Genomic DNA, 23,399 nt, shown 5'->3' with positions numbered 1-23,399 from the left:
TTACGTAGAAAGAGAGGAGACACAGACCAAAGAGTGGGTGTGTCCCACATGCTCAGTGTGGACAGAGCCTAGATCTTCAGCAGGGGATGAACATGGGCCCTTAAACACCAAAAGCTCTGAGCCCTTCAGCTAAACCAGGTTTCAGAGTAGAAGCCGTGTTAGTCTGTATTCGCAAAAACAAAAGGAGTACTTGTGGCACCTTAGAGACTAACAAATTTATTTGAACATAAGCTTTCGTGAGCTACAGCTCACTTCATCGGTGAGCTGCAGCTCACGAAAGCTTATGCTCAAATAAATTTGTTAGTCTCTAAGGTGCCACAAGTACTCCTTTTCTTTCAGTTAAACCAGTAACCCTGGGTTGTCAAACTCATTCGGTATAGAGGGCCATATTGTGCTGTCCGTTATGGTCAGTGGCCCAAGGGCATCAATTTAGGACTCCGTACCTCACCTCCATTCACAGCAGGACACCCACTGCTCTCAGTGGGACCTGCATGCACAAAGAATGAGCAGAGACTCTGCCCTTTGTATAGGAAATACAATTTTAGTTACTGTTATTTATTAAGTCCTTTACTGTCACAAAGTATCACTGCGCGGAGAAATAGCCCCCCTCCCACACACCGCCTTATGGCCCCTGCTATTTCTACCTTTTCTCTCCCTTCCTTTCCCATCCTCCTTTCTCTATTTATCTCTTGCTTTCTTGTCCTTGTGTGTTTCCTCTGTTTTTATTTCCCTACAGCAACCCCCTATACCCACCCTTCAAAGGCTTCACTCCCACTTCCACCTACTGAAGTGATCAGCCATGGAATATTGAATGTTGATATTAAAGTGTCATTTCAGCTGACACTCCACAGAGATGAACAGAAGACAAGGGAATTCGCACCTCCCGGAGCCGCTGCTCCAGGCTGTTTGCACAATCCAAAAGGCAACACTGTCTCTGTGTCCATTTGGGAGGGTTTCTTTGTAACCAGGAGGGCTAGAAAAGTACTTTTAAAACAATGCAAACAGATTCTGCACATTCTGAATACGAGATACGGCCAATAAATACATCAGACAGGCTGGGTCTGGCCCAGGGGCCATATGTCTGTCAGCCCTGGTGTGACCTCATTAGCTGACAGAGAGTAACAGACTCTGCCCCTTGCTGAGGCAGCTGCTAGGGGAGACAGAATCACAGGCACCAAGCCGCCATGTCACACTGCGGGCGGGGGGAGCGCCGTATTCAGTGCAGTAACCAGACCTAACAGACCATGAGGGGAGTGAGACAGAGCCCAGGACTTACCTTCCCCAGGTGCTCCCAGCACCCTAGAGAGGGAGAGAAAGAAGAGGCAGTCAGAGGACTTGTGCCAGGCTGGGAAAGCCTCCTGCTCTGCAGGAGAATCACCATGGGAGCCTCTGGTATTTAGGGAATTTCAGACACTCATGTGCCATCTCCCGCTCCCTACTAGCGGGGACAGTTGCTCTCAGCAGCCCCAGAAATCCCTGCTGGGAGGTGGCTGCAGGGGCAAGTTTCTCCCCAGGAAGAAAATGTTTCTCTGTCTTGAGAGTCAAATTGCCCCAGTGCTGAGAGCCCCACGAGCCCCCTGGTGTGAGTGGGGCCTTAGGCTGGCTCGGGACCTCTGCATGGGGGAGGAGATTTCACCCTCCAAGTGCAAATGCAGACAGACATTTACAGGAGAGGAGAGAAAAATCTTGGAGTTGCAGCACCCAAACTCCCAGGTCCCATCCCTGGTGCTGCTACAGATTTACTATGTGATTTGGGCAGGGCTCTGCCTCTCCCTCTGCCTCGCTTTCCCCATTTATCCCATAGGGATAATGCCCACGACCCAGCTTTGTACAGTGCTTTGAGGTCTAGAGTGGAGAAGAGCCTACAGCAGTGGTTCTCAGCTTATTACACAGTGTGTTAACTGGGCCACAGGGGCCGGGCAGCAGCAGCAGCCTGGACCCCGATGCTGGACCCCCGCTGGGTGGGGCCGTCCAGCTGCCCAGCCCGGACTCCTGCCACGTGGCTGCCCCAAACCCTGGGGGACCTGCCAGCAGCTCCAACCCCAGACCCTCACCATGGGTGGTGGGCCAGCTGCCTGACCCGGAACCCAGTGCAGGGCTGCCCTGGGGCTGGCTGGCACCTCCAGACCCTGCCACACACAGCAGGCCATCTGCCCCGGAGCTTGAGGAGCAAGCTGGTTGCCCTGTAGCTAGCGGGGCCGGCCAGCTGTCCCAGACCTCTGACCCGATGGGGCCAGCCCCGACCCCAGACTCCTGCCATGTGCTCAGTGGCAGGGCAGCCCGGACTCCTCCGCGCCAGGCAGACGGGAACCTGGCGGGACCCAGCCCACGGGCTGCCCTTTAGCACACAGCTGAACTGGGCTGCAGTGGTGCTAGTGAGCGGCGTGCGGCCCACGGGCTGAGAACCGCTGGCCTATAGGAACGTATGATCGTTGCAATGACACAGCCTGACCTGCAGGGACTGGCTCAGCGGCTGCTGCCCCTTCTCTCCTCCCCGCTCCCTGAGCAGGGAAATCTCCCAGGACAGTCTGCAGATGTCCTCATCCCTTCTCTGGACAATGGCTCGCTCTAGCTCTTCTAGCCGGGACAGCAGCCGCTGCTCCTGCTCCTCCAGAAACCCTCGCAGCTCCTGCCACTCCCAGACCATCTTCTGCCTCTCGGCTTCTGTTTGTTTCTGCAACAGGGAAAGAGCAGCTCGGTAACAAGGGAGAACCATAAATGCACCTCTTGGTAGGTGGGGAAGTTATTTACCAGAGCACAGGACCTCTTCCGCTGGGGGATGGGACATATATTTAGGCCAGGAAGGGAGGAGGGCTCAGGGCTGGGGTGAGCAGTACATCACCAACAGGAGGGCCTGTTCCCCCAAAACCTCATCAACTTGCACTGAGCCAAACTCTCCATCTCTGCAGCCCACATTTCATCTCCTTCCTCCCCATCCCCCCCAGGTGCTGGAAAGGCTCCCCGGTCACTGTGACACGCAGACAGCCCGTGGGCAGGGGCTCTGGGCTCACACAGACTGACCCTCTCCTGCCCAGCAGCCTCCCGCACCCTAAGGGCATCATGTCACCCCCATGTCGGACCCTGCCCTCTCCCTGGGCTCCAGTGGGGACGGTTCCCTGGCTGAGGCTGGCAGGCCGAGTCCTGCATTCACCGTCACTCAGGGCACCGGGATCCCAGGCGAACCTGGGCCCTGGGCACCTACCAGCAGCTCCTCGCTTTGCTGCTGCTCCTCGGCTTTGGCTGCTTCTCTCTCTTTTCCCAGAGGGGCCCGATGCTCTCGTGGGGGCTCCTGGAAGAAGTGGGGGAGGGGGTTACAAACCGCTGCAAACAGCCTCACAGCGGCCAGATTTCAGGGCCCATCCCGCCCTGCAGATGCCCGAGCAGAGTCCCTGGGACGCACTGGGACTTTTTCCCCCAGGCCTCGTTCAGCCTCAGCCAGGAAGCTCTGAGGGGCCCAGGTTTCCCAGGGAAAACACAGGACCCCTTGGAGAGGTGACGGGGTGCAGCCCAACCCCCCAGCTCCCAATGTCCCCTGCGCCCACCCAGCTCCCAAGCAACCAACTTCCAGCATTGCCCCCAACTTCCCCTCTCGAACCCTCCCCACCCACAGCCCAGTGCTGGATCTGAACACAGACCCCTCCACCCCCCACAACCAAATAGCCCCTAAGCCCAGCTCTGCCACCCCTCCCCCACAATGACACCTCCCCCCAAAGTCCCAGCTCCAAACAACCCCGATCCCCAGCTGCTCCACGATCCCCAGCACCAGCTGGTCCCGCCACCCAGCCCGGCTCTGGCCCCCCGATACATCCCCCCCAGCTGCCCCCATCCCCTCGCTCCCGGGCTCCTCCTGCAGCTCCCGGGCAGCCCCTCTCCGGCCGCGTGTCTCCGCCGCCCGCCCAGGCCCTGCCCGCGCCGCGCCGCCCGGACCCACCGCGCTGCCCCGCGGGCTGCCGGGCTGGAGCAGCCTCCGCGCTGCGCTCCCGGCCCCGGCCATGGCCCCGCGGCAAACACACACAAAGCGCCCCTCTGCTTGCGGGACACAGGCCGGGGCGGGGGCTGCGAGGCGGGGGGCGGGAGAACAAAGCCCAGAGCCCGGGGGCGGGGCTCGGGGCTCGGGCCCGGACCAGACGCTGCTGCTGCCTCCCTGGGACCCGGGAGCCCGGACTGGGCAGCTGCTGCCCCCCCCCGGGGTCCCTGCTGGGGGGGGCCTGTCATTAACCCCTCCGTGCCCGGCCGGGGAGGTATCTGCAGCTGGGACCAGCCCCGGGCTCTGCCCGCCCCCAGCCGGAGCCCCCCGGTGAGTGAGAGACCCCGGGGGCGGGGGGGGGGAGCAGGAAAGCGACTCTCTGCCCCCGGGAACCCCGGAGAAGCCTCGGAGCTGCCTCAGCCCCAGCGGAGCCGCCGCCAGGATCTGCCCCCGGCCCCGCTGGGATGGGGGGGAGCAGAGACTGGGGCCCGGCGGGGGGGGTCCCCTGGGGGGTGTCGGGCGGGGGGGGGGGGAGAAGCCGGAGTTGCAGGGAGCGGGAAGTTCAGTGGGACGGGGGGAGGGGTAGCTGAACTGTCTCTGTGCAGCCAAGAGATTCCCGGGGGGAGGTGAGTTAATTGGATCCTGTCCCTGTTTGTGCCACTTCCTCCCACACGCGGATACAAATTCTCTCAAGTGTTTCCCCTTTTCTCTCTCAGTATCACACGTGGCTATAAAATCTGGGGCGATTCCCCCTTTTCCCCCCAAATGATCCGCTCTCTCGTCTCTCCTGATTTCCCCCTGTTCTCGCCATAATTCTCAAATGTCCATTTCAAATCTCCTCCCATGTGGGGGGCTTCCCCACCCATTTTATCCCCAGCGATTTGTCCTTGTTCAGGTGGGAAATTGTTCCCCAAAACCTGGCTGCCCCTGGAGTGGGGGTGGGAGGAGATGCCGGTTCTTCTGCCGGGGCGGGGAAGGGAGAAGCAAGTGTCCCCCATGGGACTGCCCAGATCCCGGTTTCCCAATCCCAGTTGCTGCCCCCGAACTACCGACACAGTTGCCCCCAGCCATCAGTTGCCAGTCACCTGCCCATTGCCCACTGCTGCCCCCTTCCCTCATCCAGGGAGCCCTCCAGCTCCCCCTGCCTTGCCCTCTTTATCAGCTCCTCAAAGGGCTCCCTGCTGCCCATGTGAATGGTGGCAGCAGTGGGGGGAACCATCACTTTTTGTTGATGTATTGGACAGTCATATAAAATCCAGTCAAGCAATCCCCTCAGATATCATAATAATATATAATAATAATAGAAATCTAAAATCCCCTCAGATCTTGGTGTTTTTCTCTCTTGTTATCAAATGCGTAGTTTGTGACACGTTTTCCCTGCAAATCTCAAAGATTGATATAAAATACCCTAAACCAGGGGTCGGCCACCTTTGAGAAAAGTTGTGTGCCAAGTCTTCATTTATTTACTGTAATTTAAGGTGTCGCGTGCCAGTAATATTGCGGGGCCGGCGATTGGGACTCCGGCTGGCAGGGGCCGGCGGACGGAACCCCAGACCAGCAGTGGGCGGAGCGGGGCCGGCGATCGGGACTCCGGCTAGCGGGGGCCAGCAGACGGAACCCCAGACCGGCAGTGGGCTGAGCGGGGCCGGCGATCGGGACTCCGGCTGGCAGGGGCCGGCGGACGGAACCCCAGACCGGCAGCGGGGGTAGCAGACAGAACCCCAGGCCGGCAGCTGGCTGAGCCGCTTGGCCCACTGCCAGCCTGGGGTTCCGTCCGCTGGCCCCTGCCAGGCGGGGTCCCTGCCGGCAGCCCGCTGTCGGCCCGGGGTTCTGTCCAACCAGGCTAGCAGCAGGCTGAGCGGGGCCGGCGGTCGGGACCCTGCCTGGCAGCAAAGTGCCACTAACAATCAGCTCACGTGCCGCAGGTTGCCGACCCCTGCCCTAAACATTTGCCCCACTTTACTCTAGGTTTCTATTTCTAATTGAATATGCTCTGAGATTTCCCCGTCTCTCTAATTAAATAATACATAAATAAATAAAATATTAAGAAAATCTCAGATTTACACCCTTTCTCAGATTCTTGAATATGGATATAAAATGTTTGTAAATGTTGCCCATTTCCTCTCTATTCATTTATCAAATATTGATGTAAAATACACTCAGATTTTACCTCATATCAACTACTGATATAAAATCCCTCTGATTTTCCACTTTCCTCTTTAATTTGCAAAAATGGATCCAAAATCCCGCAGATTTTCCACCCTTTCTCTTTCATTTCTGAACATTGATCTCAAATCAGTTTTTGCCTCTTTCTATGTCATTATCAAATGTCAATTAAAAATCCTCTTCGGTTTGGGGCTGTTCCCCATGTTTCTAAATCCCAGCAACTTCTCCTTCCTTGGAGGGAACCTGTGGCCCTGAGTTGTTCTCCATCCTGGAGCTTGCAGGGGGTTAAATTGCCCAGTGATCATCTTTCCCCACTCCTTTGAGAATCATTTGTTCTCCCCTTTATCTCTGTTAAAATGTTTGCCGATGAAAGAGACCAGCCACATCTTTAATAGACATCAAAGCCAGAGGCCTCCCCCTGTTTGGGGGATCAGTGGTTCCCAGCTGATAACAGGAGAGCTGGCTGGACCCTTTTCTTTTTTCCAGCTGGCACGGGATGAGGAGGTTGCTCTGAGTGCAGCGTGGGTCCAGAAGTATCCCAAACCCCCCGACAAATGGTCTCAGTGAGGGGTTGCTTCCCAATGTGCTAAGATGTAGCCATGTGTGGGGTGGGTTCACGGTGGCCATTATTTGCTAGTGACAGGCCATGGAAATGTCTTACCTATTTTGGCCCTCCATGCCTTCCATTCTCCTGTTAAAGAAGCATCCCCCAGGCTCCCTCTGCCTGTGTGACTGGCCAGCAGGGGGTGGTGATAACTTTCTATCCACTTACCCGACACTGTGAGGTAACACTGTTGCTGGGCGGGGGCACACAGATGGCACAGCAATGACGGAATGACAGTATGTTTTTATCTTGTTCTTTAGTTCTTCAGCCCCCCCTGTCCTTGGGGCAGTTGTGGGTGGATTCTGGTATGCCCTCAGGTTTATCATTGGGCTATCTCACCCAATGCACTCATCAGCCTGTCAGTTCTTCCTCTCGATGTGGAGTCATTTATTAGGCTGGCACTTCAACCTTTTTATTACTCATCCAAACACACAATTGCAATTACACTCCATTTTACTTAATATTTTACTTCCTATCACATTTATATTTTATTACCTACACATTCTTTAACATAACCATTCTCAAATCATTGGGGCATGACAGACTCCAGTGAATCTATCCATGCCACTTGTTAAACATGAAAAGAAAACAAGTGAGATAGGAATGCAAAAGTGGAGGATTAACAAATCTTGTTCCTGACCTCAAGGAGACAGCAGTCTTATCTTATCACCTTTAGAACAAACTTTTTTTCTCTGGATGTTTTTCTACAATTAGCACGGACCTTGCAAACTAACAGGCCTGCTTCACTTCGCTCAAACTCAGCAGGCTGAGAGACATATTTCTTTCTAATAATACAAGCCAAATCAGGGGTCTGTACTGGACCATATTTTCCTGAAAATAATTAATGTATTAATTATTACTTTTAATCTAACACAGAGAGGAGGGAGAGAGGGGAGGGGAAGGAGAGACTGAAAGAAAGGGGCAGTGGTAGAACTGAGTGGGGAGAGAGATTTCCAGCTCTCTGATCTACCCAGATACATGTATTGCAGCATCGCTGGGCAGAATCACTTCCCAGTGAACAAGAAAAGGATCAGACAGAGGAAAAACCAGTTCCTGATTCCATATTCCCTCTGCTGGGGTGTGGCCAGTGTCCGAGGGAATCATAGAATAACAGGGTTGGAAGGGACCTCAGGAGGTTTTCTAGTCCAACCCCCTGCTCAAAGCAGAACCAATCCCCAATTTTTGCCCCAGATCCCTAAATGGCCCCCTCAAGGGTTGAACTCACAACCCCAGGTTTAGCAGGCAAGTGCTCAAACCACTGAGCTATCCTTCCCCTCTCACAGTGACTCCTTTGGTTCTGCTTTTTTCTAGCATTGTGTTCAGATACTTCGTTATGGGATGGGGGGAGGGAGAAGGAAGGTTAAAAATCTCTCTGTGGGCTTAGCCTGGCAGGAGGGGCCAGGTCTGCACTGTAATAAAGAGATCAAGTAATTTCCCAGCATGGCAGAATGTAGGATGTCTGTCTGCAGGGAAAGAGCCTGGGGGAATCGTGATGTGAAATTAACTAAAGACTGTTCTGAAACCCCCACAACTGCCCTTCTCCCCCTCCCAGGCTGCAGAATGACATCCATGTTTCACTCCAGCTCATCCCGTCCTCCCATGGGACAGGGGAGAGAAATGGCTGCAGAGGAGCCAGCTGAGGTAGGGATTATTCAGGCGGTGAGGGGGAGGGGGGAGCTGGTGGCGTCCTGCAGGAGGGAGAGGGACAGCAAATACACTGGAGATGGGAAGGTTTGCACCGTCTGGTTTGGAGGTTGGAGCGCGGCAGGAAATTCCCAGGGTGGAGAAAGGGAGGAGGCCAGGGGGTGGCAAACCTGCCAGGACTAGTTTAATAAGTGGCCTAGATTCTAGGAACAGACCCATGAGTTCGGAGGTGGAAATGCCCTCATTTGTGAAACAGAAAGTAACCCACCTACATGGGGCTAGGAAAACTGACCAGACTGCCGGTGCTGGAGCCTGACCCGACTAACCAGCGGCTGCTGTGAGAGATGAAAGCGGGCCCCCACCAGTCAGGTTTGGGGAGATTCCCCTCCATATCCAGCTCCTCACAATGAGGAGGGTGTTGGGCTTCCTACTAGGGAGCTCTCCCTGGGCCCTGCTAGGGGCTCCATCTCCTGTATCAGTCTGTGACTAGTAGGTGTGTGATGAATCTGCTTAGAGAGAGGAGGGGCTCTCTCTTTGTCCCCTCACCCTGGTGTTTCCTGGATGCTCTGAGCGGGGTGGGGGTGGGACTCTGTTGACTGCGATCCACCCAGTGCTTCCGTTTGGCTCCTCTCCCCCAGGAATAGTGGGGCTGTGAGTAGGGCAGCAGGCACTGAGTGTGGGGCTCTTGCTCTTTCAGGGGCCGGTGACCTTCGAGGAGGTGGCTGTGTATTTCACCAGGGAAGAGTGGGCTCTGCTGGACCCCGCTCAGAGAGCCCTCTGCAGAGACGTCATGCAGGAGAACTATGAGAATGTGACCTTGCTGGGTAAGGATTCCTGTCCCCTCGGTTATTAGAAGGGGAAATGAAGAGATACGGTTTAGGCCACCCCCACAATGCCACCTCTGCTCTGTCCTGTTTCAGGATCACCCCAACATGCCAGTGACACACACACGACCAGCGACCCTCCCCTGCTGCAGAACACTTTGGGAACAGAGCACAGGAGCAGTATCGCACCGTGTCAAGTATCTCCTGTTTGCTCAAGTAAAACTGGGGGTTAGGTCCATCATAATGAACAGAAGCTTCCTGCCCCTGGCCTTCTCTCAAACCCTGAGCCTACTCCACCCAAACCAGAATGTGCTTGGGGTGGAACAAGCAGGCTGCTGGAGTCAGAGTTGCTGGTCCAGGGTTATTTATCACACAGACACTCCTTGAATGCTGGCGGGGGGTATCCAGAGAGGGGAGCTCCAGCAGCAGAACCTTGAATCTCACCCAGGATTACAGGTGACACAACTCCTCACTGCTCTGGATTGCCCCCCAGGGTGTGAAAATGGCCCAGGTTAGTTGTGAAACTTCCTGAGACATGGAGAGTCTTGCTCCCACATCCCCATGTGCAATCACCACAATCTCTCTTCTCTGCAGGCTCTGTGGATCTTGGAGTCCATCATTCCTGAAGTCACATGACCTGATTCTTATTTTTCACATTCTGCTTTTCCAGACTAATTAGAGATTGTTGCTTCTGAATTATAGCTTCTAATTTCCCAGTGTTCTCCACAGCCAGCGATTTTCATACTCCCTCCCATTACACTGGTCTCACTAGATTCCCTAGTACATAAAACCGGCCATACTGGGTCAGACCAAAGGTCCATCTAGCCCAGTGTCCTGTCTTCTGACATTGGCCAATGCCAGGTGTCCTAGAGGGAATGAACAGAACAGGCACTCAACAAGTGATCCATCCCCTGTCATCCATTCCCAGGCTCTGGCAGTCAGTGGCTAGGGACACCGTCCCTGCCCATCCTGGCTAATGGGCATTCATGGACCTATCCTCCATGAATTTATCTTGTTCTTTTTTTGAACCCTGTTCTACTCTTGGCCTTCATAACATCCTCTGTCAAAGAGTTCAACAGGTTGACTGTGCGTTGTGTGAAGAAATACTTCCTTTGGTTTGTTTTAAATTTGCTGCCTATTACTTTCATTGGGTGACTCCTAGTTCTTGTGTTATGAGAAGGAATAAGTAACACTTCCTTATTTACTTTCTCCACACCCTTCATGATTTTATAGACCTCTATCATATCTCCCCTTTGTCATCTCTTTTCCAAGATGAAAAGTCCCTGTCTTTTTAATCTCTCCACATACAGAATCTGTTCCGTACCCCTCATCATTTTTGTTGCCCTTTTCTGAATCTTTTCCAATTCCAATATATCTTTTTTTGAGATGGGGTGACGACGTCTGCACACAGTATTCAAGATGTGGGTGTACCATGGAGGCAATGATATTTTCTATCTTATTATCTATCCCTTTCTTAATTATGCCAAACATTCTGTTCTCTTTTTTTTACTGCTGCTGCACATTGAGTGGATGTTTTCAGAGAACTAGCCACAGTGACTCCAAGATCCCTCTCCTGAGTGGAAACAACTAATTTAGACCCCGTCATTTTGTACGTATAGTTGGGATTATGTTTTCCAAGGTGCTGCAATATGTGCTATCCTGACATCTAGTACTGCTGAGATCCTGCATTCAGTAATATCCCTGTCCTTCCTGTTCCCTTTCTCCACTGAACCCCACCAGCCCATGCTTACTGTTCCCAGCTTCCGCAGGACTCTCTCATTGTCTCTGGACTTCTCTGTCAGCAAGAAGCAGTTCCAGGGAGACTTGCCCTCTGTCTGGAGTCTTTGATTTCTGGGACATGGATTTACCGTCTCTGTGTTGTAAGAAGCTCCATCATAATGAGTGTCTGTGACATTATCCGCAGTACAATCTGGAATGTTGAACAGCTGTGTCCCCTCAGTTCTCCAACCTGGGGTGCTTTTTCCACTGTTTTACTGTGAGAACGGCCCCTCTTGGCCGGTTAACACACAGTCTCCAGCATGTAACTCTCTCCCAGCTACACAGTATTGAGTGCTGCTAGTCAGCCACTCCTGAATTACATCTCGGGAGAACACCAGCAAATTGTCAAGTGCCAGACTCCCCACAGAAATGTGCCTCTTGCACTGTCCAGCATGCTACTGAACAACACAAGCTCATATAAAATCTTTCATTTCACCAGTGGAAAATGACATGCACCAGCCTTGTTATCCCGAATGGAATTTCCCACAGACTTTAATCCAAACACTGGTTAGATAAAACAATACAACAAGATTAACTACCAAAAAAAAAAGATTTTAAGTGACTACAAGTAATGAGGCATAAAAGTCACAATTAGTTACAAAAGAAATGAAAGATAAAACACAAACTAACCTGTAACGATGCTGGTTCTGGTGGGACCCAACTGAGAGTGCCAATTCAGGACAAATTGCTTAAAGCAGGGCAGTTACAACCCAAGGCTGGGGTCTCTCTGCACACCAAGGCAAACCAAACCAGCCAGCCAGAGAAGACTTTGGTTTTACTCCACTGGCTAACCACAAGTCACACAAGTAATTCCCTTAGACACTCCAATTTCCCAGTATCACCACCAGTGCCACTCGTTATGGGGACAAATGGTCATGAAAACCAATACCCCAGTAAAATAAAAAAGGTTCTCTCAATCCCAAAGGACCAAGTCCCAGACCCAGGTCAATATACAAATCAGATCTTACCCACAAATCACGCTGTTGCCAATCCTTTAGAATCTAAAATCTAAAGGTTTATTCCTAAAAGGAAAAAGATACAGATGAGAGCTAGAATTGGCTAAATGGAATCAATGACATACAGTGATGGCAAAAAGAAAAGGAGTACTTGTGGCACCTTAGAGACTAACCAATTTATTTGAGCATAAGCTTTCATGAGCTACAGCTATTACCAGCTATTAATAAGCTATTACCAGCAGGAGAGTGGGGTGGGGGGGAGGTATTTTTTCATGCTTTGTGTGTATAAAAAGATCTTCTACACTTTCCACAGTATGCATCCGATGAAGTGAGCTGTAGCTCACGAAAGCTTATGCTCAAATAAATTGGTTAGTCTCTAAGGTGCCACAAATACTCCTTTTCTTTTTGTTTCTATGTTTGTATCACCTTTGTATTGTGAGTTATAGATATGCAGGGTATATCTGTATTTCCAGACTTGTCCAGTGTTTCTGGGGGACATCCCCAGGCAGAATGCCATTAGCACTATCTAGCCTGTTTGATGGCCCATGAAGAGTCATCAGCTGTACCAAGGGTGGCCAACCTGAGCCTGAGGGAGAGCCAGAATTTACCAATGTACATTGCCAAAGAGCCCAGTAATATGTAATGATTATATACAGATATCTATATATGTGTGTGTGTGTGTATATTTCGATAGATAGGTAGATATGGGACTTCTGGCAACCTTTGCTTTCAACAATTCCCTTGAAGTTTGGTTTCTGTTCAGTTGTGCTCACATGCAGCAGTTCTCTTAAGTGGCTGTCTGTCAAAACGGATCGGTGCTTGGATTTCACATGTTTGAGTGTCAAGAAAACAGACTCACAAAGAAAGGTCGAGGCAAACATCAAGATTAATTTTTGGGCCACTCCTCTGATGCTGGGGTATTTATCCTTTGATACAGATTTCCAGAAAGTAAGGGTCCCCCTGTTTCTTCTGAACAGATTTCAATCTGTCATCTTCCAAAAGTTCTATTATTTCCATCTGGGAAGTTTCTTCATCAGTGACTGAAGGGGGTTTCAGACAGTTGGCTTCAGCACTAAAAGGTGCATCCGATGAAGTGAGCTGTAGCTCACGAAAGCTTATGCTCAAATAAATTGATTAGTCTCTAAGGTGCCACAAGTACTCCTTTTCTTTTAGCACTAAAAGGGTCAATCAGAAATCTGTTTTGAGGTCTTTTCTGCTGCAAATGTTGGAATCTTTCCTCAAAACTGTCCTTAAGATATTTAATCAGGCTCACATATCTAGTTGTGCTCCATTTTAGGGGTTCTGCTGCATCTTATTTTGATCTGGCTTGAAGTTGTAACATTGAGGGAAAGTATGTCAACTCTCATGCACCGCTACAGACTGGGGACCGAGTGGCTAGGCAGCAGTTCTACAGAAAAGGACCTAGGGGTTACAGTGGACGAGAAGCTGGATATCAGTCAACAGTGTGCCCTTGTTGCCAAGAAGGCTAACGCATTTTGGGCTGTATAAGTAGGAGCATTGCCAGCAGATCAAGGGACGTGATCATTCCCCTCTATTCAGCATTGGTGAGGCCTCGTCTGGAGTACTGTGTCGAGTTTTGGGCCCCACACTACACGAAGGATGTGGAAAAATTGGAGAGAGTCCAGCGGAGGGCAACAAAAATGATTAGGGGGCTGGAACACATGACTTATGAGGAGAAGCTGAGGGAAGTGGGATTATTTAGTCTGCAGCAGAAAAGAATGAGGGGGGATTTAATAGCTGCTTTCAACTACCTGAAAGGGGGTTCCAAAGAGGATGGCTCTAGACTGTTCTCAGTGGTAGCAGATGACAGAACAAGGAGTAATGGTCTCAAGTTGCAGTGGGGGAGGTTTAGGTTGGATATTAGGAAAAGCTTTTTCACTAGGAGAGTGGTGAAGCACTGGAATGGGTTTCCTAGGGAGGTGGTGGAATCTCCTTCCTTAGAGGTTTCTAAGGTCAGGCTTGACAAAGCCCTGGCTGGGATGATTTAGTTGGGGATTGGTGCTACTTTGAGCAGGGGGTTGGACTAGATGACTTCCTGAGGACCCTTCCAATCCTGATATTCTATGCTTCTCTCCCTCAAGCATTTATCTGTGAAACAACTGCTGTTTGTTCATGAATGCAAATACGCCTTGCACTAGATCAGACAGCAACCAAAATGTTCCTTGTAAGTCCACGTTTATTTTATCCAAATGCAGCAGCATGTCTGCAAGAAATGCCAAGTCTAGAACCCATCCAGGATCTGTAAGTTCAGGATGTATTCTAGTATCAGAGGGGTAGCCGTGTTAGTCTGGATCTTTAAAAGCGGCAAAGAGTCCTGTGGCACCTTATAGGCTAACAGACATATTGGAGCATGAGCTTCCTTGGGTGAATACCCACTTTGTCGCATGCATGTAGTGGAAATTTCCAGAGGCGGGTATAAATATGCAAGCAAGAATCAGGCTCGGGATAACAAAGTTAGTTCAATCAGGGAGGATGAGGCCCTCTTCTAGCAGTTGAGGTGTGAACACCAAGGGAGGAGAAACTGCTTTTGTAGCTGGCTAGCCATTCACAGTCTTTGTTTAATCCTGAGCTGATGGTGTCAAATTTGCAAATGAACTGAAGCTCAGCAGTTTCTCTTTGAAGTCTGGTCCTGAAGTATTTTTGCTGCAGGATGGCTACCTTTAAATCTGCTATTGTGTGTCCAGGGAGGTTGAAGTGTTCTCCTACACGTTTTTATATATTGCCGTTCCTAATAGCTGATTTGTGTCCATTTATCCTTTTACGTAGGGACTGTTCAGTTTGGCCAATGTACATAGCAGAGGGGCATTGCTGGCACATGATGGCGTATATAACATTGGTGGACGTGCAGGTGAATGAACCGGTGATGGTGTGGCTGATCTGGTTAGGTCCTGTGATGGTGTCGCTGGTGTAGATATGTGGGCAGAGTTGGCATCAAGGTTTGTTGCAGGATGTATTCCATGCTTCTCCTCCATAAACAATTTTACTGGTTCTGGGAGCTCAAAAAAACAGGAATTAACTTTACCTCTTGAGAGCCATCAAACTGCACAGTGAAATCGGTAGGGGAGTCATCTTCATCCAGTTCTTCAATTAGATTTTGAAATTGTCTGTGATTGAGTGCATTTGAGAGAATGAAATTCACAATGTGCAAGACCAGTTTCATGACGTGATCAAATTTGAAATTTATATATATCAGTTGCTCCCTATGAATAATAGTGAAATGTCCAAAATTCGGGAAAGCTCTCGTTAGACTTACAAAGCCCTACTTATCCATTCGCAAATCCCCTCATGGATGGAGCCCTATCCGTTGCTATGGCAGTGAGCCTCTGTAAAGGCAAGTGGCTTTTCACAGCTACCAACATCAACGCCTTCTTTAGATCTCATCCCCGAGTTCTGTCCTTTAGTGACACGATATCGAGGAGTTCTTCCCTTACAACACAGTCGTAGGACAGAGTGCGGACAAATACCAATAATAAGGTTTATCCTGTGCATGGCATGACTCATACAAAGCGATGCTCAAATATTCATACTGCTGAAGTTGTGAGTGCAGTTGCGATTCGATGTTACTGTTCAGGTTGGAGATTCTGCATTCTACTGTGTGGTGTGAAAGCTGCAGTCCAGAAATTTTCTTCTGTAGATTCTCATTCTCTGGTGACAGGATTGAAATCACATCAGTGAGGCAGGTTTTTATAAGCTCTCCTTCAGAGCAGGGCTTTTTCACATGGGCTATGTACCAGGCCACATAATAGGAGGCTAACGTTACAGTCTGCGATCGGTTGGCTCATCTGGTGAAGAACTGGACTTCTACATCTGTTTGTTTTCTCAAAGTTTTCAGTTTTAAAGTGCAGAGTTCAGAACCTTGTGGGAATTCTTGATGGCTAGAAGCAAAATGACGCTGCAAGTTTGAAGATTTGAACTGAGAGAGACACGTCTGGCAAAGAAGACACCGTTACATTCAATGAAAAAGTACTTATTCTCCCACTCCTGTTGGAAGCCTCAATTTTCATCTCTGTGTTTTCTTTCCTGTTTGCACTTGCCTTCCATTGTTAGATGGTGTAAGAAAAATTCTGATTAAAAATTTCCACACCAGCTAATCCCTGTGTGCTTTCTTCAAGGAGACACTGGTGCTTGCCAGGGGGTGCTGGATCCCTGGCTCTGTCCCAGGTCCCACCCCCCACTCCACCCCTTTCCCCAAGTCTCCCCTGCCTCTTCTCACCCCCTACGCTATCCCTAGCTGTGTCCTCGCTCCTTCCCTCCCTCCCGAGCCTCCTGCATGTTGCAAAACGGCTGATCGCAGCAGGCAGGAGGCACAGGAAGGAGGCACTGGGGGAGGGAGGAGTGAGGCTGCACACCGTGTCCTTGCTCCTCCAGCCCCACCGCCCAGTGCCTCCTCAGTGCCGTGAAACAGCTGACTGCGGCGGGTGGGACGCGCTAGGGGAAGAAGGGGGGCTGCATGCTATGTCCTCACTTCTCCGCCCTTCCCCCCCCGAGGCTCCTGAACACCACAGAGCAACTGATCACAGTGGGCAAGACCACGGGGGAGGGAGGAGGAGGTGCTGATCGGGGAGGCCACCAGAGGGGGGGAGGTGCTGGGGGAGGGAAGGGAGGCTGATAGGGCTGCTGGTGGGTGATGAGCAACCACCATTTTTCCCCCGAGTCGGCTCCTAGCAGGAGCCACATATTATCTTCTGAAGATATTTTCCAGAGCCACCCCTGAGCTGTACAATGAACCCATGGAAAAGACCAAGGGGATACACCTATTGAGTCAACCTGCCCAGACCTTGGCATTTTCAGTGAGGACTTCCCCAGGCACACTGGGTCACACTAAGCACTGAAGTTAAATTAATAGAATGGTTTTTTTATGAAATCACCTGAACTCCTTTGTTTTCTTTCATCTGAGCAGGGTTTCCAGTTTCCAAACCTGATGTGCTCTCCCAGCTGGAACAAGGGGAAGAGCCATGGGTCCCAGACCTCCAGGTTTCAGAGGAAAGAGAGATCCTGAGAGCTCACTGCACAGGTGAGGAAACATTAAACCAACTCAGAATCTGTAAGTGTCTGAAGGAAACATCTGGGATTCCCTACAAAGCCCTTGGGAGGTCTCACGGTTCATTATTGTCCCTAGCAGGGGTTGTATCCTCAGGGTAAATATAGCTCATGGCTTCCTGTAGATCCTAGCAGACACCGGGCCGTTGCTTCCTCCCTTCCCCCTTCAAATTTGGATGGGATGTGAAGGCTGAATTGATCCCCCTCCTCTCTCCTATTTGGGGGAAGAGTTTGGGGGAGTTAAGTTCCTGAATTTTATTTGACATCTCTCTAGCACTTTTTTGGTTTGGTCTTCCCCTTTCCATCCCTGTTTGAGGTTTCTGTCTCTATCACGGCAGGTGATGCAATGGCATGTGAGAAAGAGGAGCAGAATTCTCAGCAGGAAGATGCTGAGCAAGTGGATAAACACAGAGACTTATCGCAAAGACCAAACCAGAATGCGTCCAGGAGTCATGAGCAGGGAAAACCCTGTGAGATTCAGCACAGACCAGAGAGAGAGCAGGGAAACCAGCCAGGGGAGAAAGTGGGTAAATGTATTTACTCTCAGGGAACTCAGAAGAACCTCAAGGAAACAACAATCCAGCAGGAAATCCTCATGGGAAAGAGAAAAAATACATGCACTGAGTGTGGGAAAAACTTAAGTGATTACTCAGCCCTTATTAAACATCAGAGAATCCACACAAGAGAGAGGCCCTATCAATGCCGTGAGTGTGGGAAAAACTTCACTCACAGATCAGGCCTTTTTCAACATCAGAGAATCCACACAGGGGAGAGGCCTTATGAATGCAGTGAGTGTGGGAAAAGCTTCATTCGGCGCTCACATCTTATTACACATCAGAGAATCCACACAGGAGAGAAACCCAATGAATGCAGTGAGTGTGGGGAGACCTTCAGTCAGCGCTCAAGCCTTGTTAGTCATCAGCGAATTCACACAGGGGAGAGGCCCTATGAATGCAGTGAGTGTGGGAAAACCTTCAGTCAACAGTCAAGCCTTGTTAGTCATCAGAGAATCCACACAGGGGAGAGGCCCTATGAATGCAGTGAGTGTGCGAAAACATTCAATCACAGCTCACACCTTATTACCCATCAGAGAATCCACACAGGAGAGAGGCCCTGTGAATGCAGTGAATGTGGGAAAAGCTTCACTAGCAGCTCACACCTTATTACTCATCAGAGAATCCACACAGGAGAGAGGCCGTATGAATGCAGTGAGTGTGGGAAAACCTTCAATTGCAGCTCACACCTTATTACCCATCAGAGAATCCACACAGGAGAGAGGCCATATGAATGCAGTGAGTGTGGGAAAACCTTCAATCGCAGCTCAAACCTTATTACCCATCAGAGAATCCACACAAGGGAGAGGCCCTATGAATGCAGTGAGTGTGGGAAAAGCTTCACTAACAGAGCAGCCCATCTTAATCATCAGAGAATCCACACAGGGGAGAGGCCCTATGCATGCAGTGTGTGTGGGAAAAACTTCACGCATAGATCAGGACTTTTTCAACATCAGAAAATCCACACAGGGGAGAGGCCCTATCAATGCAGTGAGTGTGGGAAAACCTTCATTCGGTGCTCACATCTTATTACACATCAGAGAATGCACACAGGTGAGAAACCCTATGAATGCAGTGAGTGTGGGGAAACCTTCAGTCAACGCTCAAGCCTTGTTAGTCATCAGAGAATCCACACTGGGGAGAGGCCCTATGAATGCAGTGAGTGTGGGAAAACCTTCATTCGGTGCTCACATCTTATTACACATCAGAAAATGCACACAGGTGAGAAACCCTCTGAATGCAGTGAGTGTGGGAAAACTTTTTTTTGGAGCTCAGACCATGTTAGGCATCAGAAAATCTGCAAGGGAGATCAACACCATAAAAGACTCTAGGGCTATGAAGACTTCTTTTTTTCTTTAATACTTTGGCTGATTCCCATATAGTAACCTTTAAAGCTGTTTGAAGTGTTTGCAGCACCATTATACCTCAGCTTGTCCAGATGAGGGGCCCATTTTTGCCTTTTGCAGTTTTCCTGGTTTGGAGATGGACCCATTTGTCCTTTCTATCAACTCCATTGTCCCATGAGTAATTTGAATATGCCCTTCCTACAGGGAACCAGGGAGCATCACATTTATCCCATTCCTCCTATTGCAAAGTTATTGTTAGTCACCAATGATACAAATTGTATCATAGAATCATAGAATATCAGAGTTGGAAGGGACCTCTGGAGGTCATCTAGTCCAACCCCCTGCCCAGAGCAGGACCAATCCCCAACTAAATCATCCCAGCCAGGGCTTTGTCAAGCCTGACCTTAAAAAATTCTAAGTAAGGGGATTCCACCACCTCCCTAGGTAACACATTCCAGTGTTTCACCACCTCCTAGTAAAAAAGATTTTCCTAATATCCAACCTAAATCTCCCCCACTGCAACTTGAGACCATTACTCCTTGTCCTGTCATCTGCTGTCACTGAGAATAGTCTAGATCCATCCTCTTTGGATCCACCTTTCAGGTAGTTAAAAGTAGCTATCAAATCCCCCCTCATTCTTCTCTTCTGTAGACTAAACAATCCCAGTTCCCTCAGCCTCTCCTCATAAGTCTTGTGTTCCAGACCCCTAATCATTTTTGTTGCCCTTCGCTGGATTCTCTCCAATTTTTCCACATCCTTCTTGTAGTGTGGGGCCCAAAACTGGACACAGTACTCCAGATGAGGCCTCACCAATGTCGAATAGGGGGAAACGATCACGTCCCTCGATCTTCTCGCTATGCCCCTACTTATACATCCCAAAATGCCATTGGCCTTCTTGGCAACAAGGGCACACTGTAGACTCATATCCAGCTTCTCGTCCACTGTCACCCCTAGGTCCTTCTCTGCAGAACAGCTGCCTAGCCATTCGGTCCCTAGTCTGTAGCGGTGCATTGGATTCTTCCGTCCTAAGTGCAGGACTCTGCACTTGTCCTTGTTGAACCTCCTCAGATTTCTTTTGGCCCAATCCTCCACTTTGTCTAGGTCCCTCTGTATCCTATCCCTATCCTCCAGCGTATCTACCTCTCCTCCCAGTTTAGTGTCATCCGCAAACTTGCTGAGGGTGCAATCCACACCATCCTCCAGATCATTTATGAAGATATTGAAGAAAACCGGCCCCAGGACCGACCCTTGGGGCACTCCGCTAGATACCGGCTGCCAACTAGACATGGAGCCATTGATCACTACCCGTTGAGCCCGACAATCTAGCCAACTTTCTACCCACCTTATAGTGCATCCATCCAGCCCATACTTCTTTAACTTGCTGACAGGAATACTGTGGGAGACTGTGTCAAAAGTTTTGCTAAAGTCAAGGAATAACATGTCCACTGCTTTCCCTTCATCCACAGAACCAGTTATCTCATCATAGAAGGCAATTAGATTAGTCAGGCATGACTTGCCCTTGGTGAATCCATGCTGACTGTTCCTGATCACTTTCCTCTCCTCTAAGTGCTTCAGAATTGATTCCTTGAGGACCTGCTCCATGATTTTTCCAGGGACTGAGGTGAGGCTGACTGGCCTGTGGTTCCCAGGATCCTCCTTCTTCCCTTTTTTAAAGATTGACACTACATTAGCCTTTTTCCAGTCGTCCAGGACTTCCCCTGATCGCCATGAGTTTTCAAAGATAATGGCCAATGGCTCTGCAATCACATCCACCAATTCCTTTAGCACTCTCGGATGCAACTCATCCGGCCCCATGGACTTGTGCACATCCAGCTTTCCTAAATAGTCCCGAACCACTTCTTTCTTCACAGAGGGCTGGCCACCTCCTCCCCATGCTGTGCTTCCCAGTGCAGTAGTCTGGGTGCTGACCTTGTTGGTGAAGACAGAGGCAAAAAAAGCATTGAGTACATTAGCTTTTTCCACATCCTCTGTCACTAGGTTGCCTCCCTCATTCAGTAAGGGGCCCACACTTTCCTTGGCTTTCTTCTTGTTGCCAACATACCTGAAGAAACCCTTCTTGTTACTCTTAAAATCTCTTGCTAGCTGCAACTCCAGGTGTGATTTAGCCTTCCTGATTTCACTCCTACATGCCCGAGCAATATTTTTATACTCATCCCTGGTCATTTGTCCTATCTTCCACTTCTTGTAAGCCTCTTTTTAGTGTTTAAGATCAGCAAGGATTTCACTGTTAAGCCAAGCTGGTCGCCTGCCATATTTACTATTCTTTCTACACATCAGGATAGTTTGTCCCTGTAACCACAATAAGGATTCTTTAAAATACAGCCAGCTCTCCTGGACTCCTTTCCCCCTCGTGTTATTCTCCCAGGGGATCCTGCCCATCAGTTCCCGGAGGGAGTCAAAGTCTGCTTTTCTGAAGTCCCGGGGCTGTATTCTGCTGCTTTCCTTTCTTCCTTGTGTCAGGATCCTGAACTCGACCATCTCATGGTCACTGCCTCCCAGGTTCCCATCCACTTTTGCTTCCCCTACTAATTCTTCCCGGTTTGTGAGCAGCAGGTCAAGAAGAGCTCTGCCCCTAGTTGGTTCCTCCAGCACTTGCACCAGGAAATTGTCCCCTACAGTTTCCAAAAACTTCCTGGATTGTCTGTGCACTGCTGTATTGCTCTCCCAGCAGATATCAGGATGATTGAAGTCGCCCGTGAGAACCAGGGCGTGCGATCTAGTAGCTTCTGCGACTTGCCGGAAGAAAGCCTCGTCCACCTCATCCCTGTGGTCCGGTAGTCTCTAGCAGACTCCCACCACGACATCATCCTTGTTGCTCATGCTTCTAAACTTAATCCAGAGACTCTCAGGTTTTTCTGCAGTTTCATACTTGAGCTCTGAGCAGTCATACTGCTCCCTTACATACAGTGCAACTCCCCCACCTTTTCTGGCCTCCATGTCCTTCCTGAACAGTTTATACCCATCCATGACAGTACTCCAGTCATGCGAGTTATCCCACCAAGTCTGTTATTCCAGTCACATCATAATTCCCTGACTTTGCCAGGACCTCATTGCCAGTTGTTCTAATGTTGATCTGGGTTGTGCTGAAGAGCAGTTATATTGGGAGCTTTTAAAATTATATTTAAATGAAGAGGAGCAGGGGCAGGAAAAAAAGTGTCATTTGAGCCTCTGTGAAGCTGGGAGGAGACAGGGTGTCTCAGAGATTCGCTCCTTCCCCATCACTCCAGAACTGTTAATCTCTGCATGGCTCAAACAGGGGGTATCTTCGTCACATTCTATCCCTCCACTTTTCAAAGTGTCATGTGATGAAGTGTTCTCAGCTGTCTGTGCTTGGAGATGATGTTTTACTTCTTTAATCTTATATCAGAGTCACTATGATTGGAGATGAAAGTGTCAAAGACCTGGAAGGGGAATTCAAATGGATCCCAAACACAGTGTGATCATTTGGAGTTTAAATCCCAGGTTCCATCTATTGGTAAAGACACTTCTGGCAAGGTGGCTGTTTTTTCCCCCATTATGGGGATGTTAGGATACTAAAAATTTTATAAATAACATAACTGACCATTGAGACAGTGCTGAGTGAAGCAGGTTTGAATGGATCAGAGGAGAATGTGATGGGAGAATCTCTTGTCCTGATTCTGAATAATCAGATGTAACCTGCTCTGGAATTTCACTTGACATTTTCATTGTCATGTATTCTATCTCTCTCTGATGTGAGTTTCTATCTTTCCTAAAGGCTGTTTGGCCACCCAGTTGGATATTAGTTCAGTTTGATAGGATGTAGCTCAGATTTATAGGAGAATTTAAGACAAACGACCATTTGCTAAAGTCATCATTTCTCAGTTCAGCTTTGCTTTTTCCCCATCCCTCCATGATGACATGGAGACAGTTCAAGTGCAGTTCGGTCAACAGGACAGAACTCTCCAATTTACTGACATGCTAACAAAGTAACAGCCATGATTTAAAATCTCCACTCGGAAAAGGTGAACAACAGCAGAACCCCAACTAATTGAAGGAAGTGCATATGGTCACAGTCTAGTTCAATTGTTGAAGTCAATATTGACACAGATGATCTGAGGAGAGAATTCCACGGTAAGTGATTTTGAACTAGGCAAAATGCCCATATGTTTGGTTCCCAAAGCATTTGTAACCCAGGCTCCACAGAAGATCTCTCATAGCTAATCCTATGGTATGGGAGACGCTGCCCTTCATGACGCAGATGTTGAAGAAATAGAAGTGGGGGGTTTGTTGAATTTATCCTTTGTAGGTGCTAAAAATGTGTATAAAATGAAATCAGTGTGGGAAATCTAATAGCTGCAGAAAAATAGCTATTTTTAATAGAAACTGCAGCTCTGATAACTAACAGAGATTCTGATCCAGGCCTGTATCCAGCTCCTTGCCCAGTTTTTCTTTAATTTGGTGGCACAGTTCCAGGCATGTTTCGGGAAGCCATTCCTCACTAACACTGCTGAGATTT

General features: G+C 49.6%; 1 protein-coding gene and 1 long non-coding RNA gene across 6 annotated transcripts in view; both read left to right on the top strand.

The window, feature by feature from the left end:
* LOC119564619 overlaps window positions 1-23,399 on the top strand; it is a 234,949-nt gene that overhangs the window by 141,296 nt on the left and 70,254 nt on the right. The gene's annotated exons all lie outside the window — the stretch shown is intronic.
* LOC102942054 (zinc finger protein OZF) lies at window positions 4,116-19,287 on the top strand. 5 transcript variants are annotated; one of them, XM_043537461.1, is made up of 7 exons: window positions 4,116-4,297; window positions 8,290-8,378; window positions 9,079-9,205; window positions 9,302-9,421; window positions 16,862-16,975; window positions 17,337-17,775; window positions 18,028-19,194. In XM_043537461.1, exons 2-7 carry the CDS (start codon window positions 8,298-8,300, stop codon window positions 18,884-18,886), a joined length of 1,740 nt encoding a protein of 579 aa, XP_043393396.1. In that variant the 5' UTR covers window positions 4,116-4,297; window positions 8,290-8,297; the 3' UTR covers window positions 18,887-19,194. The 5 variants fall into 5 exon arrangements, with proteins under 5 accessions (XP_043393396.1, XP_043393397.1, XP_043393398.1 ...); XM_043537462.1 differs by having other exon boundaries at window positions 17,340-17,775; window positions 18,028-19,193; XM_043537463.1 differs by lacking the exon at window positions 9,302-9,421 and having other exon boundaries at window positions 18,028-19,191.

The sequence above is a fragment of the Chelonia mydas genome, chromosome 28 (genome assembly GCF_015237465.2).
Source record: "Chelonia mydas isolate rCheMyd1 chromosome 28, rCheMyd1.pri.v2, whole genome shotgun sequence".
In the NCBI taxonomy this organism is placed as follows: domain Eukaryota; kingdom Metazoa; phylum Chordata; order Testudines; family Cheloniidae; genus Chelonia; species Chelonia mydas.
This window is presented reverse-complemented; position numbering and strand designations above follow the sequence as displayed.